A 15,910-nucleotide genomic window follows, 5' to 3' on the forward strand; every position below is an offset into this window, starting at 1 on the left:
TTTACTAGTTTTAGTTCGGGTAATAAATTCTAAAGGTTGTATTAGTAATCGTAGAGCAGATGTATGGAACTAATATAATTTTTTCAAAAAAAATTGAATTAGAAGCAAAAGAAATCCAAAAACATACTCATAGAAAAAGTTCGAACATAGTTTAGCTAAACAAAAAACATATTCTCATCATCTGAATTCATCATAACAAAGGGGCTTCATCATCTTATCTTCAAAGATCTTGCACACTCAAACCTGAAAAATTGTTACAACAGCAAAGCATATACCGTGTCAACAACATACAGCAAAGCATATACCGTGTCAACAACATGCGAATCAATAACAGTGTAAAACAGTAGAAAAGCTGAGTTGTAAGGATTATATAAACGAACCTGGAGGAAGAGACTGCTTAAGCTTGTCGGCTTTCTCTTGGTCAAAGACGCAGAGAGTGTAGAGGTACTTGGAGCATCTGACCTTGAACTTGACAATGTCTTTGCTTCTCTTGATCTTCACTGATCGAGCATCTTTCCTTCTTGCTGTCAGAAGGAAGTCCTTTATCTCGTGGATTTGCTTAGGCTGCACACATTCATCACGCTCGTCAACAAGTGATGAACTTAAGAGAAACAAGACGAATACATCAAAACAACATTTCAAGAGATCAAGTTCTATGTAACACCTACATGCTTAACTAGATTCTAATCAAAGTAACAAGCGATAATTAAAGCTAAAATGAAACAAGAATTGACATTTTGATTTAGCGACGAGAACACATATTGTAAACATCGATAGCTAATACGCTCCTAGAATTCGAAAGAACAAGAAAGCGTACCATTGTCGGAACTGTTGTTTTAGCTTTGGCCGCCTTTCACAGAGAGAGAGAGCAAGAACAAAACCACGGAAAAAAAGACACGGTCTAGATATAGAGACCAAACCCTAGACTCTTACATCTAAATACCATATTTACCCCTTTAGTCCATCTATCCAACAACCTTCATATTAGGCTTCGGCCCAATCAGGTATCCTGATGCTTCGGCCCAATCAGGTATCCTGATGCTTCGGCCCAATTAGGTCGTCCTGATGCTTCGGCCCAATTAGGTCGTCCTGTTTTTTTTTTCTGTTTTACTACTAACCCAAATGTTTACATGTACTAACGAAAACAACCAGAGTACATTACAGTTTGTTGAAAGAAAGAAAACAAAATGTTTTTCTTTTGTGGTGAGTGCCTAATGCTTCCAAGCCATGGAGTGGCCATCCTCAGTGTAAGGCTCAAGAAATCCAACGAACTGCAAAACATAAACAAAACTCATCATCGGTAAAACAATTGATAGATCAAAACATTAAGAGAGATAATAAGTTCAAAGCGAATAAAATAGTATACTCTGGTTCCATCTCGAGACCAACGTGCTCCATATCCTTGAACTACTCTTATCTCAAAAACTTCTCCGTGTGGTGGAACGATGTGTACGTTCATCCAGCAACAGTGCCAAATGAAGCTATTGATAGTGTCCATCGCAAGCCTATTCTTATCTGAATCTGAGAGAAAAATTAAGGAAATGAAGAGTCCACATTCAAATATTGAAAAGCTACTTACTTACTTTTACTTACCGGATCCAGAAAGAACACCCCAGAACCTATCGCTGCTTCGATCAACATGCTTGGATAACGCTCTAGCTCCATGGCTCAATCTACATCCTTTTATCTCAACAAAAAAAAATAACATTCTTAATTATATGTCACAAAGCCTAACTACAATGTATCAATGATATGATTCAGTTTTTGAGGTACCATTGGTTTATATGGAAGCATAAAGGAAGAGAGTAGAACCGGTCTTGGAGGAGGCAGAGCATGAGAAATGGATCCAACGGTGTGAGCAAGACCAAGAAGGCTTTGCACACCGGTGTAACTCAAGCCCTGTAGTTTTTTGGAAGAAATATCATATAAACAAACAGAAGTAGAGATGGAAAAAAAAGCTAAGAACGTACAGAGAGTATGTGAGACAAAGCTACACAAGGCTTAGAAGAAACTGATTTACTAAGATGGATCGCCACAACACCATTGTTCTTCTCTTGATCATCAACGTCACACCATTTCTTGAACATTTGCATACCTAAGAATGTGAAAAACCGTTAAGAGACATAAACTTACACAGAAGGTAATGAATGGCGAGGGAAGAGCTTTTTTTTTTTTTTACCTTCTTCCACTGTTTTAGTGCCAGGAAAGACTTTCTCTGGACTCTCGGCTTTTAACAGCTCGTAAAAAGATGAATATTTGTGCATTTCCTATATATAGATTAAAGAAGAGGATATGTCTATTGTAAAAAAAAAAACATGAAAGCAAAAAAGAAAATGATTATCTCACCATAACTTCAAACATGAGAGATTTATTTATCATAACCAGAGAGCCTCTCTGTTGAAGTCTGAAGAAAATGCAAACAACATTTGTGAAAACACATCAAATCACAAAGGTTTTGAATCATGGCTCAGTAACTTTTAGTTTCACATACCCATCAAACTCTGTTTCAAAACACCTAGCCTCAACTGTTTTGATGCCATCTAACGAATCCATTCAAATTAAGCTAACACAAAATCTGACTAAGAACCTGATGTTGACATTGATAAGTGGACACGCAAAATTTTCAGACAAGAAGATTTGTACCTTTCATGAGGGAGAATAAGGGCTCTTGAACTTGAAGCTCACAAGCTACATACTTCAAGGCCTGTTAGAATAATTGCAAAGAGAACAGTCCAAAAGCAAAACAAAAACAAAAACTCTAAAAAGCCAATCAACATTCACAAGAGTCCTAAGCAAAGAGAAATGAACTATGAGACTCACGTTGACTAACTCAGAACCCTTTTGGATTATGAGCTTCCTCCACTCATCCTCCTTCTCCCTCAAACCAATAACCTCCTTCCCCAACGAAACCTTCTCAAAACCTCCACAGAAACAACCAGAAGCAATCGATTTCAGCAGGCTCGAAGCAAGACGCTTGTACAGAGGACACTCAGGAACACCTGCAAGTGCTTCTTCAGCAGTATCTGGCATCCACAACAAAACACAGACCGATTCAATGAATCACGAACAGTAAACAAAATGGGTTTTGGAAAAGAAGGTCCGATACCATCTCCGGCGTGAAGAAGCGAGTCGCCGGAGAGAAGACCGGAGCAGAAATCTCCGGTAAGCTCTAGATCGAAATCTGAAGGGTGAGTGAGTGTGAACTTCACCATTTCCTCTATACAATCTCTCAGTCTATCCATCTCTTCGCTCAATCGTTTGTCAAAGTTTGATACTTTTTTGTGATTCTCAGAACAAAAAAAATTGCTTTTTTAATTTATTTTTATATGAGCATGAAAAAAGTCAAACTTTTTCTTTGACTTTTTAACATTTAACAATCGAAAAGCTTCTTTGTTCTTGATTTGATTTAAATCAGCTAATTACAAAGGTCTTAACTTGTGTCATACCAAAAAAAAAGAAAAAAAAAACCTTAACTTGTATTCTACGGTAGGGTTTCTACTGATAGAAACAAAAAAAAAACCTTAATATCTGGAAGAAGAAAAAAACAAAGAGTCTCGTTCATGGTTGCTTTGGTGTAGTTGAGGGAAGAAAGATTGACTCAAGTAGCTGATCATGAGCAGAGCTCGATTCCTCCTCCGGCGATTGTTTTTGCTTTGGTGAAGTTGTTGAAGTAGAGAGATGAATTAGGATCGAATCAAGTAGCTCATCATGATCATCACTCAGTTTCTCCGGCCATGGCATACGCTTCATCGGCTCTGGCGACTTCTCCCTCAAGCTGTTGTTTCAAAAAGTAATGATAGATACACTCAAGGTCACTACAGCATGGCCATGTTAAAGAGTTTATATATAGACAAAAAGTTTGACATACTTTTTGAGAAGATTGTTGATGTTTTGGCGGGTATTGTAGAAGAGTGTTAAGTTCTCTCTCAACTGTAGTAGGAAGGGGAAACATGTTAGATTACTTTTCCTTCAGTCTAAGTTTTAGTGATTTGAATAGGGAGATATGCTTTACCCTTGATGATGTGAGATTTGAATAAATCTGATTGAGGAGTTGCTCATTCTGTTTAAGAAGCTCATGGATGACCCCTGCATAATCATTAAACGAATCCTTATTGATTATTTTGTCATATCTGTTTATTTTTAGGATAATTATTAAGATCTCATTGTCTGAAATCTTGAAACATCAGATATGCTACTTACTATCTTCTTCTCTAAGAAGACGTGGAGCCGAGTTTGAAGCCACCACCATATCTATAGTCTCCTATAGATATCAAAACATGAAACAAGATGCAGTTAGTTAGGAGTTTAAACCAGAAGATAAGCACTGATCACATAGAGAGGTTCAATGTTTAATAAGAACCTCATTGTCAACAGTACCGGCTCTTCCATTGTGATCTTCTTGTCTTCTCTTTTTCTGAGCGCGCGACAATATAACTATATCAGGGCATTGATTGTGAAACAGAGATTTTAACCTAACTTGAGGAAGAAGGATAAGAAAACATTTACATTTATCCATCTGCAACGCATAGCAACGTCTCTAACGGTCTTGTGCTGAAGCTCTGACGCGATTTTTGCGTATCGTAAGATGCTCGGACTCGGTTCCCGCGAATACCTTTCGTGAAACACAAGAAAGTCAAGAAACTGGGGGAGAACCCTAGTATTGAATCTCCTAAGTTAGATATGGTTAAAAGAAACTCGCTGACCTAACAAGAGCAGCTTCGAGAATCGCTTGTTCTTCGGAGCTCCAATTCATGGCGATACCTGGGAGGTGTTTTATCTCTGAGCTTTCCGGCGACGTCGTGGAGTTTCCTAAGTATGCGTTTTGGTGATTCATGTTATCACCGTTTGACCATGAATGATTCGCCATCAACACAGATAAAAGCAAATCTAGATGATGGTATAAAAGCCCTAGCTCCGAATAATAAGCAAATCTAGATGATGGTATAAAAGGTTGAAGAAGAAATAATAATTACATTTTATATATGTAACCCGGGAAAAAAACAAATTAAATCTATCTTATTAAAACAGAAACATTCTGTTGGACCTAACATTTATTTTGTAAGTTTTTAAATTAAATACATCTTTATACTTTATAGTTAAACATACATTAAATTAATAATGTTCCTTTCTTTATACTACTATCCATGTTTCCAAACAATATATTTATTTCTTTATATTACTATCAACGTTTCCAAACAATATATTTATTTCTTTATACTACTATCAATGTTTCCAAATAATACAATAATTAATCTTAATTATTTTATATATATCATTTTCTCTTTAAAATTTTGTAGAAACGTCATAATTTCATAAATTGCAAAATAGTGAACTTTAAAATTTCGATTATAAGATTACAAATTATGAAACTATTACAATTTAAATCCAATTAGATTACATATAAGTCATCCATCAGTTCAATCGGTTAGTCTCGGGTTTTAGTAATTTTTTAATATGAATATTTTAAAAACATAAATTGAATTGTCAGATCTCCGGATTAACCGGTATAATCACAATCGGGTTGAATTTAAAAATACTGATTTAAATGCAAAAATATTTTAAATACACACTTTTTAAAAATTACCAAATATTTTTTAAATTATTAATAAATTTTTTCATCGTAAAATATCCCGCGCTTCAAAAGCGCGGATCAAAATCTAGTAATAAATGTAAAAGCGAAACGTTGAAAGTGACTCTTGTTAATTTGGTAAGGGAGAGTTCCTTACGTTTTATTTATTTATTTAGATTTAGTAGTTAACAATGATTAAAATTATACTTAGAAGCTGTATGTGTTTTGTCAAGTAGTTAATTTTCCATGATTGGAAAGACAACTATCAATGTCTCTTTAAGAGCATGATTAACTTCGATCTCTTAATCGGATTCTTAACTAATGATTTAACATTAATTTTTTTTTAATTTTTTATATTTTTCGGTTAAGAAACGACTCTTATATCTCTTATTTAAGAGACGATTCTTAATTTTTTTAATTAAAATTTAAGAAAACTTAGGAACCGTCTCTTAACCGAATCTAAAAACTCCATTTAAGAGACTAAGGTTAATCATAGTCTAACATCTTATCTTTCTTACTTTTCTCTCTCATCTATGCGCTTTTTTCTTTTCATTTCAACTAGATCTCTTGTTTTTCTTGAGTTTTCAAGCTTTTGAGTTTTCAATTTCGGTTTTGACTTTTCAAGATTAAAAAGTTTCTTTAGTTGAATTTGTTTTCAATCGGTCAGATTATACTTTGGCCCCAATCACCATCTTTTTCAATTTCGGTTTTGAGTTTTCAGTCTCAACTTTTTTTTTAGGTCTTTCAATCTTGGATTTTCTTGGGTTTTCAATCTCAAATTTATCTTTATATTTAAATCTTGGATTTTAAATCTTAGATTTTCAAGCTTTTGAGTTTTCAATCTGAATTTTTTTTGAGTTTTCAATCTCAAGATCCAATGGCTTTTTATTTTCCTCTTTGGTCCTTTTTAAAAACACATTATGATTAATGAATCACTTAGTCTACAAGCCAGCCCAATAATCCACACTATCACTCAATTCGTTTGCGGATTGTTTTGTTGTTTTCAATCCGAGGCAATGATAATTACGGCGCCGAATTTCCAATTCCTCTGAATCTGCATGGTCCAATAACAGAGAACAAACTTGTGAATGCAGTACTTGTTTAAACAAGGGCATACTGGTTAAATGTGGATGGATTGGAATCATCTTTCAGTTTTTTTCCTCTTCTATCCGATCAACTCCTTTATTGTACCATCCCGACAACAGGGTTTCTACCATGTGGATAACCACTGTATGAAAGACCGAAACGTTTGGATTGAAACTTCCGATAATGTTTCTCGTTATTTGGTAGGAAACCAAAATCATGTTATTCCTCATGACCTTCCTTACCGGTTCAATGTCTGCGAGGCCACCAAACCGGTCCTTGGTGGGTACTAAATTATCCGCTTGGTCTGCCGTGTTTATCGCCGGGGTGGAAACGTGGACCACGTAAATTTTTTGTGCAGTATCTCTACTTTCAGGTTTAAGCCGATTACATTTTTCTTCGAATTTATTAATGTAATCATGTTTTTATTGATGTAATCTCCTTTTTATTAATGTAATCTCGTTTTATTAATGTAATTTTGTTATCTTTAATGAAATATAATATGAGATTTTAGTTAGAAAACTATTTAAAAGTTACAAAAACATCATGCACCATTATTGTAGACCATAAACTGTTAAACACAATTAGTATATTCCTATGGATGTCTGTGTTCATATAAGAGTTTACCGTGAGGCGACAAGAATATGATATGTCTATATACTTCATATATATTTGTTTTATGTGATTTTTTCGATTAATATATGCATATTTGCATGCGCTGGCAACATTTTTTCTTGAATAATCAAAAAGTAATTTCATCTCTTTGTCATAAATCTAAAAAGTAAATAATTTTTCCCAACGAAAATTGTACCTAAATACCAAACACCTGATACTTCTTTAGTTCTTTACCACTAAACTAACAACTCGTTGGTTACACATCATTAAACAAATTTAAGGATTCATAAAACAAATTCAAGAAATTTACATTTTTATGTGTAATAATAATATTGAAGTTCTAGATTGTGAGTTGTTGTGACTGCATTTGCCGTAAGAATGCATTTGAAGCACAAACAATGGAAAATGCCAACCATTCATGTGTCAACGAACTAATTATTGATCAGGAGTTTCCAGCTGTTTTTATTCGTATCAATATGACATCCTCTCATGTAGTGACGTTTTTCTTTTTGTATTGTACTTCTTTTTATAGTATATGGTTAGAGATTATATATAATTCATATTCACATGTCCATACAATAAATACGAACTAATGAGAAATGGATCTCGTAGTTCTGCGTCGAATTCTAAGCAACGCGCATATTCGGAGTCAAGATCACAGTAAAGCACGTTGCTTCACTATCTGATTATCATAAAGTAGTTTACATATATACACACAATTTATATTTTGAGGTATCATATTACGCACGTATAATATTAGTTCTCAAGAAATTCATATTCTTAAATGATAACTCCAATCGTGTTGAATTCTTTTTTTTTCAAAAATAAGTTTTTCAATTCAATTTTATTTTTATTTTTTTCTCAAAAAAATATTTTAAAATCCAAAATTCCTTTTAAACTATTTTAAAATTATTATTTAAAATTTTAAATAATTATTTATTTATTTTTAAATCATAAATCCTATCTTACAAAACCATATTCCTCAAATATAAATCCTAAATCTAGATTAGTTAATTATAGAAATACAAATTTTTTCTCTGTTTAATGAAATATTTTAGTCATTTTAATCTTCAATTTTATGATTTAAAAATGGTTTTATCGTAGGAAAGTTTTCAAAATATTATAGGAGGAGATTGATTTCCATAAATCAAATCACCATCTTTATTAAAAACATTTTTTAATCTTTGATACACTCATTTTTCATGCAAATTATTTCTCAGAATATCTTCAAATAATTGACTGTAGACCACCAATCACGAACATCGCTATTGCTACATTTATATGAGTAGCAACAGAAATAATGAGGTCGAGCAAAGCTGGACACAAGAGGCCAAGACTTAATTTTCCCTAACACAGATAAGAACAACAACAAACTGATCAAATATAGAGAATCCAAGACAGACGAAGCAGAACCAAAACGACAACGAAACGATATACTAACTTACCCAGACATATCACATCATACATTTAATTTCGCGAAACATAATTAACATGTTCTTCTCATCATCATCAGACAGCAATGTCGTTGCGGATGTGACGGAGGAGAACGGGAGTAACAGTGGCCGGGGAGCTAAGCTGAGGAAGATGACCCTCTGTAGACATAACCTCGACTACGGATTCAGACCCGAGATTGGTGTGAAGATACTCGGCTACGGAGACCGGTACGGCTAAATCTTTAGAGCTTTGGACGATGTGACAAGGGACAGAGACAAAAGGTAAGATTTGTCTCATGTCGCTACTGAAAATGGTCTGAGCCATGGAGAGAGCTATGTCTGGACGCATGTTGAAGAGCGTCCTGCTGAATTCTTGAACCGCTGCTGAGTCTAAGTCTCCACCTACCACCAGTGGAGCGAAACCTAAGCACCACGCTTTGTAGTTGCTTTGCATCGCTTCAAAAAGCTGCTTTATATCTTCTTGGTCGAATCCACCTTCGTAATCATCATCGTTCACGAATCTAAAGCGCACCAAAAGAATAAAAAAACTATTAACTAAAAAAAGAAAAATCTGTAACAGTTTAATAATTTTTGATAAATAGGATAATTCAGCAAGAGAAGGAACATGGATGTACTTTCTTCGAAGCATGGTGGGATCTCAAAATTTGAGGACCATAAACATTTTTAAAGAATATTTGTAACTTCTTTTAAAAAAAAAAATTATAGATCTATATCTATTAGAAATGTCTAGAATTTTTGGAGGCTAAGCCAAGCTTATGTCCGAAAATGAGAAATAATAGCAAAAGATATCGATCGAAACATACCTTGGGGAAGCAGAAACCATGACGATTTTGGAGAAGAGTTCAGGTCGGTGAAGAGAAGCCAAGACACCAACCATGGCGGAAAGAGAGTGACCAACAAAGATACAAGACTCGATATTAAGTTCTTCTAAGATTGCAATCAAATCAAAGGCGAAACCTTCGAGAGTTGAGTAACGATCAAAGTCGAAATATTCCGGATTGGTCGTACCGGCTCCCATGTTGTCGTAGAGCACGATGCGGTACTCGTCGACCAGATGTGGAACCAGGTGTCTCCACACTGACTGGTCCGTACCGAACCCGTGACCTAATACGACCGTCCCTTTATTTCCTGAGCCAATCACCTTCACGTTGTGAGCTTCCTCTACTACACCCATCTCTCTCTCTCTCTCTCTTTTTTTTTTGAACTTCTATCTCTCTCTCTCTCTAGACGTAAGAAAATTTTATCCACCTTTAGAAATTCGATTCTATTTGGCCACCCGAATCGTCTTAAATGATAAGAAAATACGGATCTTGCGGGTCTCGTGGTCATTAGTCTTTAGACCAACGGTTTTTTGGGATTACAGCACAGTTATCAAAAAAAAAAAAAAAAAAAAGAAGCCACATATAAAGACAGCAATTTGGCGAACAAATTTGCATGAAGTACGCGAAACTTCTTTTCAACTGTGTACTATGTTGGTTGTAATTTGGCTTCCAATATAAGATAAGATCAGATGAAATAGTTGACACGTGGGGACGGTAAGTTGCACCACACGGGGACGGCGGACCTAAAGAATAATAATCAGGAGCCAGGTGAATATATAGCTACAGTGAAATCACCTATCTACATAAAAAAAAAATCACCTACATAAAATCAATACATTTATAATACCGAATGATAATCGTCTAGAACCAGAAATTGCATGGTTCTTGTTACGTGGAATGCCAATGTAAGTTTGTAACTTTGTATATAAAAACGGAAACCGATATTCTGGATCGGTTATTTCAAGGTAGTTTTGGTTTATACTGAACTGAACCTCCTAAACCGGGATCAAAACACATTGCATTGCAGCTACATCGATCATTGACCGTCTCCACAATTTCAACAAGACCGGTAAAACCAAACCCCACTCTATGAACATCTCTTTCCTCTCTGAGATGGAAAGGCCAGACCGATCTGACAGCTTCACAAATCTGTTCTTGAAGTAGATCAATAATTTCTTTACAAAGATGACACCACGAAAAATCTTTGAGAAGCTCTCAGATAGTTTCGAGGATATAATAATATACGAAGAGACGGACAGCAGCAGGCTTAGAAACTAAAACAAAGAATACAATCTCTCTCTCTCTCTCTCTCTCTCTCTCTCTCTCTCTCTCTCTCTCTCTCTCAGATTGCAAGAAGCATAAACATGAAACAACAGGGGTAAAAAAAGATTGAAAACTCTATGTTTATGATATAGATTTATGTTGTCATTCATTACATTGTGATCGCCGTGAAAAAGGCTTCTCTGCAGCTAACACTAACAGAGATTGATTCTTCTTTGTGTGTTTCTTTCTAAAAAGTAGATTTTTTTTAACTGGTATTCACATAAGTATAAAGTGTATGCAGTCAAAATTGTTCCCGCACGCACGAAAGAGAAAATAATGTTTTTTTTATTTGTGTCTAACCTCTTTGGTTCATGAGAGTCTTAAGACTCTCTCTCAGTTTGTGTAGTGCCAAGCCATTCAATGTCTCACAAGCTTCTCAGTCTGTTCTTGCCTGTTCCTCCCTTCCTGGTAGCTTCAAGAAGATGCCAAACAATTACATTAACAAATAACAGAGGCTTTATCATGCATACCTTCTGCATGCTAGATCAGTACTGTGCAAGATTGTTTGGCAAACACACTTGTTTCAATGGGAAATGATTACCTCAAAAAGGTTGTCAAACATGTTGTCTTCGACAGAAACCTCTTCCTCGAAACTCACTATCAAAAGATGACCTACTTGTTGTCTAAGCTGCTACTTCTTCTTCGTTCTAGTTTTATCTTATTATACTGTTGTTTATACGTAGAATCTGACTTAGTCACCATTCTGAGCGGGAGGACTATGATGTGAAGAACTCTTTGTTTGGCTCTGGGTCTCACCATGTCTTTGAGTCTCTTCATGGTTCTGGCTCTCAATATGCGTTCTATGCTCGATCTGAACCTGGTTAGTGTGGCTCTTGATCTTGATTACCTGACTCTAACAAGCGTTCAACAATTAAAATGGGCGAAACAACAGAATAATCCATAACCATATAAACTTACCTTATACATGTACTTCCTACGAAGCTTCATGGCTGTGCGTATGCATCTCCTTACTCGAAATACAAGAACCTTATCATTGAAAATCTGTTAAAAAAAACATCTTCTTAATCAGTGGATATGCAATCTCATCAACAACAAGTAAGGTGAAAGTCTTTTCTACCTGTATCATGTCATCAATAGAGCGAGTTTCCTTAATGATCTTATGTCTGTTCATGATTAAAATCGCCGCCACACAAAAGACAGGAAGAGCATCATCTCCTCCTCTCCTGATTGCCGAAACTACACAAGGGACATGCGGTGTTCTTGTTGTTGTTCTATCGTTCCTTGACCAAAGACTTCTTGTCAAACCACATAAGTGATATGATGACGACTTCATCCCACTCTCCTCAGAGAGCGGACCTGTCTTTGGCAAAGGACCACTCTTCGGTAGCAAACCGCTCCTAGACAACAAACCGCTGCTCCTTGAAATAGGCCCGCTCTTTGAACTCGTTGGTTCCCTCTTCATACTAACTCCATTTCCCTCGTATACCGCTTCTTCACTCACCTCGGCTTCAGATTTTCTCGGAAGATGAATCACCAGAGGCTCCAAGCAATCATTCTCCAGAGCTTCAGCAACAGATTCATCATAATCAGCTGCCCACATCATCTTAACATCAAAACACAAAAATTGCAATGGTTAGTCACAAAAGTAGTTGAAAGAAACAGAAGACTGAAGAACAGAAGAGCGCTGCATGCATGCACACCTCCCACATTCTGAGAGCTTCATTAAAAGACAATTCTCGCCGGAACAGAACTAAAAGCATACGGAAAGCAAAATGAAGACTCTCAGCACCAATACGCGATAAGTGAGAAAAGATATCTTTATCTGTGAGTTGCAGTATGTGCCACAGTGATTGCAACTGATCCATCACTCCTGTTGGACCCTCCATTTGGAAATTCGCCCGCTGCACAAAATAGAACACATAGTGATGATGAAGCGGAGGCTTTATAGGATAGAACTAATATTAAGTAAATTGGTATTACCGTTCTTCTTATGAGCATTTCAAAGCACCAAAAGGCATCAGCATTGTCTTCAAAAAGAACGATGAAAGGAGAGACTAAATCACTCATTCCTATCAACAGATTTGCCAAACATAAAGAGTTAGTATCATATTCCAATTTTTAACATATATCTAAAAAAAGATCAATAAGAGAGATATGGAACAACCTTGGCAATAACCAGTTGCAGGATCAACCCAAGCGTAAACCGCAAGGATATCAGACATTCTTCCTAGGTTTCCTGGATCCTCGTAGAACTCTAGGTGGCTGTCCGTCCTTACCACATCAACAACTGAGCAAACCAGAGAGAGAGAGAGTTAGCTATGGAAAGATGCAAACTGGGACAGAAAAAAGGAATCATTCTCTACACCTATTCGATGCAATGTCCAAAGCCATTCAGACACTCGATCTTCTGTGACGTTCCCTACACGAGAGGGAGTCTCCTTTACTGATGCTATTTCTGATATTCTCAAGCCAGGACCAGGATAAGACGATGGTCCAACAGAATCCGAATGCATCACTTCGATCTCTGAAGTAGTGGTGGGCTTATGCTGTTGCTGCTCTCTAACTAAATCAGCATTCTTATCAACTCGAAAATGGTGCATTCCCTCCTCATCCTCCTCCTCAGATCTTATCTCACTGTCTGGCGTAGAAACCTCAATTTTGTCTAAACTCTTCCTCCCAAACAAATCTGTAACCGGCAGCAGCGAGGGGAAGTCGTAATAACCGCCGGCAGGGGAAGCAGCAAAGCCATATGAAGTTTTGTAAACAACGCCCTCGGGACTATCTCTTCCGCTTACTAAATCAATAGACTCACTAGAGCTTCCCCTTCTGTGTACATGAGGTGCATCAGTACCATTATTACTCCAATCACTGTGATGATTATCAGTATTATCATCTAGACAAGCTTCTTCTATGTTTTCATCTGTAGTAGTAGCAACCTTTACCGACTCATCTCTATAAGATTTCCGCATATCCATGACTTTAGACCCAACAACATAGGCAAGCGAACCAGTTCCCACGCTTGAATGCATCGTCTGGCATTGATTGAGCAATTCATCGTACCGTTTCCTACGTGAAAAATACAATTAACACTCACTCTTAAGTAGTAACTCAATCAAACAGTGTTACCTTCGGGCAGCTCTGAGTTGGTTACGGTGCTCAGAGGTGCTGCTCAACTCATAACAGCCAAGTAAAAACTCCCAAACCTCAGCTCTAATAGACGGATCGATTCCCTAACAAGGATAATACATTTAGAGCCATGATACATCATCAAAAACATCTTAGAGCAAAAAAAAAGTGGAAAGAAGCAATACCCCCAAAATGATTAATTTGAGGGCCTTTTGGAAACCAGAAACTCTTCCATCACTATCAAAAGACGCCTGCCACTTCTCTGGCTTAAGCATTTTGCCGATCTGTCACACCATTACAAATCAACTTTCACACACACAAAAGAACCAAAGCTTCTTCATTTGTAAAAAAGAACAAAAACAAAAGGGTGGGGGTAAAAAGGAGAAAGAGCTTACAGTGATAACAACCTGAATGTGTGACTGTGAAAGACAAGGCTCGCTCAAATCTCGAACCAAAGATCCAACTTTCTGCAAACTCACTACTCCTGCTTTTCCACAGCTCCATTGTTTTCCTTCTCCTCCTCCACCAGAACACATCAGTCCCTCTCACTTCACAACTCTTCTGCAACATTCATCATCACTTTGTATAGACACAAATAAATCAATAAGGATCCACCATTTATTCATTATATGGAATTGAAAAAAAACAGATCTTTACTGTGATCAAAATTCACATTTTCACAGAGATGCCAAAAATTAACAAACTTGAGTTGTATCTAGTCCAGTAAAAAAAAAACATGATTTAGATTTCAGACAGAACATAGAGAAACAGATCACCAGACCGGTCAGATTAAGTTTCCTTAAAAAAAGAGATTAAAAACAGAAACTTTCCTTAAAAGTTTACATACATTTAGCGCTCAAGATGAATATACATGGACGCAGAGAGAGATAAGGAAAGAACCTTGGCTTGGAGGGTCAGTGATCATGAAGGATGATGATCTTCTCCGATCTCCATTGTTTCATGGGCGACGGAAAGTTCGTTCCTTTTTTTTTCTTCTCTCTCCCCTTTTTCTGATCAGAGTGTATTTATTTTCTCTCTTTTTTTGTTTTTTATTTATTTTTGTTGTTGTTTTCGTCCTTTTATTTAGGCTAATAACGCTTGCGGAAGATTTAATAAAACGTTTATCTCAAAAAGAATTAAAGTGGAAGTGTGGAAATAATTGTTATTGACTTAATTATAGCCCTTTTTATAGGACTAATGGAAAAGTCGGTGCCATAATTCATAATAATCAATTGAGATCATCATACCATTTATAAGGGAACAAGATCATACTCCCTCTGTTTCTGAATAAGTGTCGTTTTAGAGTTATGCACACGGATTAAGAAATCATTAAATTTTGCATATTTTCCATACAAAAACATCATTACCCATACATCTCAACCAATAGAAAAATAAAATACGGAATAAAATTAATAAATTATGCATTGAAATACTAAAACGACACTTATTTTGCAACGAAAATTTTTTTCTACAATGACACTTATTGAGAAACGGAGGGAGTAGCGTTTTGCAATGTGATTAGATAGTGTGATTAAAATACAAGATGAAAATATAGAGAACATGTTATTTTTGCCGTTGGAGTTTTCTTTTTAGTACTTTTGAGTAAATACAAATTGGGCCTTTTAGATATTTGTTGGGTTTCCATGTTCTTTTTGTTAGGCCCTATAATCTAAAGAGTTATAAACTGTCATGTTTAAATTGATCCGTCATCTAATTGTTCAATACTTTGTAAAATTTTGTTCTTTTGATTAATTGGTCATCTAAAAGCTTTCTGCTTTACGATCGGCTAATGTTTTTATTTTTTGAAAATTAAATCGGCTAATATTTCAACAGTTATATATCAATAATGCTCGAGAGAATATTACGATCTGAAGTCTTTTGTTCTCTAACCACCATTTTGAAAATAATTAAAGTAAATAGCAATGTCTCGTCACTAAATAGTAGTTTCCAAATACATC

At 35.9% G+C, this 15,910-nt stretch overlaps 5 protein-coding genes across 14 annotated transcripts; all 5 read right to left on the minus strand.

The window, feature by feature from the left end:
- Positions 1 to 75: 75 nt before the first annotated feature.
- LOC108813134 (60S ribosomal protein L38) lies at positions 76 to 970 on the minus strand. Its single transcript, XM_018585596.2, has 3 exons — positions 818 to 970; positions 381 to 564; positions 76 to 243 (listed from the first exon to the last, which is right to left on the minus strand). The coding sequence occupies exons 1-3, from the start codon at positions 818 to 820 to the stop codon at positions 221 to 223; spliced, it is 210 nt and encodes a 69-aa protein (XP_018441098.1). The 5' UTR covers positions 821 to 970; the 3' UTR covers positions 76 to 220.
- Positions 971 to 1,190: 220 nt separating this feature from the next.
- On the minus strand, positions 1,191 to 3,378 carry LOC108813131 (uncharacterized). 4 transcript variants are annotated; one of them, XM_056990017.1, is made up of 11 exons: positions 3,107 to 3,378; positions 2,821 to 3,023; positions 2,644 to 2,704; positions 2,492 to 2,540; positions 2,347 to 2,404; positions 2,180 to 2,267; positions 1,971 to 2,095; positions 1,774 to 1,899; positions 1,594 to 1,687; positions 1,367 to 1,515; positions 1,191 to 1,271 (listed from the first exon to the last, which is right to left on the minus strand). In XM_056990017.1, exons 1-11 carry the CDS (start codon positions 3,240 to 3,242, stop codon positions 1,212 to 1,214), a joined length of 1,149 nt encoding a protein of 382 aa, XP_056845997.1. In that variant the 5' UTR covers positions 3,243 to 3,378; the 3' UTR covers positions 1,191 to 1,211. The 4 variants fall into 4 exon arrangements, 2 of the variants coding, with proteins under 2 accessions (XP_056845997.1, XP_018441095.1); XM_018585593.2 differs by having other exon boundaries at positions 1,367 to 1,521; XR_008936120.1 differs by lacking the exon at positions 1,191 to 1,271 and having other exon boundaries at positions 1,376 to 1,515; positions 1,594 to 1,680.
- A 55-nt stretch (positions 3,379 to 3,433) lies between these two features.
- On the minus strand, positions 3,434 to 4,936 carry LOC108811046 (uncharacterized). The gene is made up of 7 exons (XM_018583108.2): positions 4,704 to 4,936; positions 4,507 to 4,612; positions 4,361 to 4,414; positions 4,201 to 4,261; positions 4,013 to 4,086; positions 3,869 to 3,930; positions 3,434 to 3,775 (listed from the first exon to the last, which is right to left on the minus strand). Exons 1-7 carry the CDS (start codon positions 4,865 to 4,867, stop codon positions 3,559 to 3,561), a joined length of 738 nt encoding a protein of 245 aa, XP_018438610.2. The 5' UTR covers positions 4,868 to 4,936; the 3' UTR covers positions 3,434 to 3,558.
- Positions 4,937 to 8,416: 3,480 nt separating this feature from the next.
- On the minus strand, positions 8,417 to 10,092 carry LOC108809819 (probable esterase KAI2). Of its 3 annotated transcripts, none has more exons than XR_001942916.2 (3): positions 9,525 to 10,092; positions 8,713 to 9,221; positions 8,417 to 8,614 (listed from the first exon to the last, which is right to left on the minus strand). XR_001942916.2 is itself a non-coding variant. In XM_018581956.2 (2 exons), exons 1-2 carry the CDS (start codon positions 9,893 to 9,895, stop codon positions 8,777 to 8,779), a joined length of 816 nt encoding a protein of 271 aa, XP_018437458.1. In that variant the 5' UTR covers positions 9,896 to 10,092; the 3' UTR covers positions 8,629 to 8,776. The 3 variants fall into 3 exon arrangements, 1 of the variants encoding a protein (XP_018437458.1); XR_001942915.2 differs by having other exon boundaries at positions 8,417 to 8,640; XM_018581956.2 differs by lacking the exon at positions 8,417 to 8,614 and having other exon boundaries at positions 8,629 to 9,221.
- Positions 10,093 to 10,927: 835 nt separating this feature from the next.
- Positions 10,928 to 15,025, minus strand: LOC108813260 (uncharacterized). 5 transcript variants are annotated; one of them, XM_018585770.2, is made up of 12 exons: positions 14,853 to 15,025; positions 14,348 to 14,531; positions 14,138 to 14,236; positions 13,953 to 14,056; positions 13,192 to 13,892; positions 12,991 to 13,113; positions 12,807 to 12,895; positions 12,527 to 12,727; positions 11,944 to 12,429; positions 11,784 to 11,867; positions 11,407 to 11,712; positions 10,928 to 11,277 (listed from the first exon to the last, which is right to left on the minus strand). In XM_018585770.2, the coding sequence occupies exons 2-11, from the start codon at positions 14,486 to 14,488 to the stop codon at positions 11,557 to 11,559; spliced, it is 2,184 nt and encodes a 727-aa protein (XP_018441272.1). In that variant the 5' UTR covers positions 14,489 to 14,531; positions 14,853 to 15,025; the 3' UTR covers positions 10,928 to 11,277; positions 11,407 to 11,556. The 5 variants fall into 5 exon arrangements, with proteins under 5 accessions (XP_018441272.1, XP_018441273.1, XP_018441271.1 ...); XM_018585771.2 differs by having other exon boundaries at positions 11,407 to 11,718; positions 14,360 to 14,531; positions 14,853 to 15,024; XM_018585769.2 differs by having other exon boundaries at positions 11,407 to 11,718; positions 14,348 to 14,513; positions 14,853 to 15,023.
- Positions 15,026 to 15,910: the final 885 nt, after the last annotated feature.

Source organism: Raphanus sativus, chromosome 6 (genome assembly GCF_000801105.2).
Source record: "Raphanus sativus cultivar WK10039 chromosome 6, ASM80110v3, whole genome shotgun sequence".
NCBI lineage: Eukaryota > Viridiplantae > Streptophyta > Magnoliopsida > Brassicales > Brassicaceae > Raphanus > Raphanus sativus.

Coding starts and splice junctions, on each gene's coding strand:
- LOC108813134 (XM_018585596.2), bottom strand. Junction 244..380: donor TAAGCAGTCTCTTCCTCCAG/GTTCGTTTATAT, acceptor ACAATTTTTCAG/GTTTGAGTGTGCAAGATCTT.
- LOC108813131 (XM_018585593.2), bottom strand. CDS start 3,242: ATGGATAGACTGAGAGATTGTATAGAGGAAATGGTGAAGTTCACACTC. Junction 2,268..2,346: donor CTCTCATGTTTGAAGTTATG/GTGAGATAATCA, acceptor ATCTATATATAG/GAAATGCACAAATATTCATC. Junction 1,688..1,773: donor TGCTTCCATATAAACCAATG/GTACCTCAAAAA, acceptor TTTTTTGTTGAG/ATAAAAGGATGTAGATTGAG.
- LOC108811046 (XM_018583108.2), bottom strand. CDS start 4,867: ATGGCGAATCATTCATGGTCAAACGGTGATAACATGAATCACCAAAAC. Junction 4,415..4,506: donor TGCGTTGCAGATGGATAAAT/GTAAATGTTTTC, acceptor TCGCGCGCTCAG/AAAAAGAGAAGACAAGAAGA. Junction 3,931..4,012: donor CAAATCTCACATCATCAAGG/GTAAAGCATATC, acceptor TTCCTACTACAG/TTGAGAGAGAACTTAACACT.
- LOC108809819 (XM_018581956.2), bottom strand. CDS start 9,895: ATGGGTGTAGTAGAGGAAGCTCACAACGTGAAGGTGATTGGCTCAGGA. Junction 9,222..9,524: donor ATGGTTTCTGCTTCCCCAAG/GTATGTTTCGAT, acceptor GGTGCGCTTTAG/ATTCGTGAACGATGATGATT.
- LOC108813260 (XM_018585769.2), bottom strand. CDS start 14,488: ATGTGTTCTGGTGGAGGAGGAGAAGGAAAACAATGGAGCTGTGGAAAA. Junction 13,893..13,952: donor CAACTCAGAGCTGCCCGAAG/GTAACACTGTTT, acceptor TTTTTCACGTAG/GAAACGGTACGATGAATTGC. Junction 12,430..12,526: donor AAGCTCTCAGAATGTGGGAG/GTGTGCATGCAT, acceptor TTTGATGTTAAG/ATGATGTGGGCAGCTGATTA.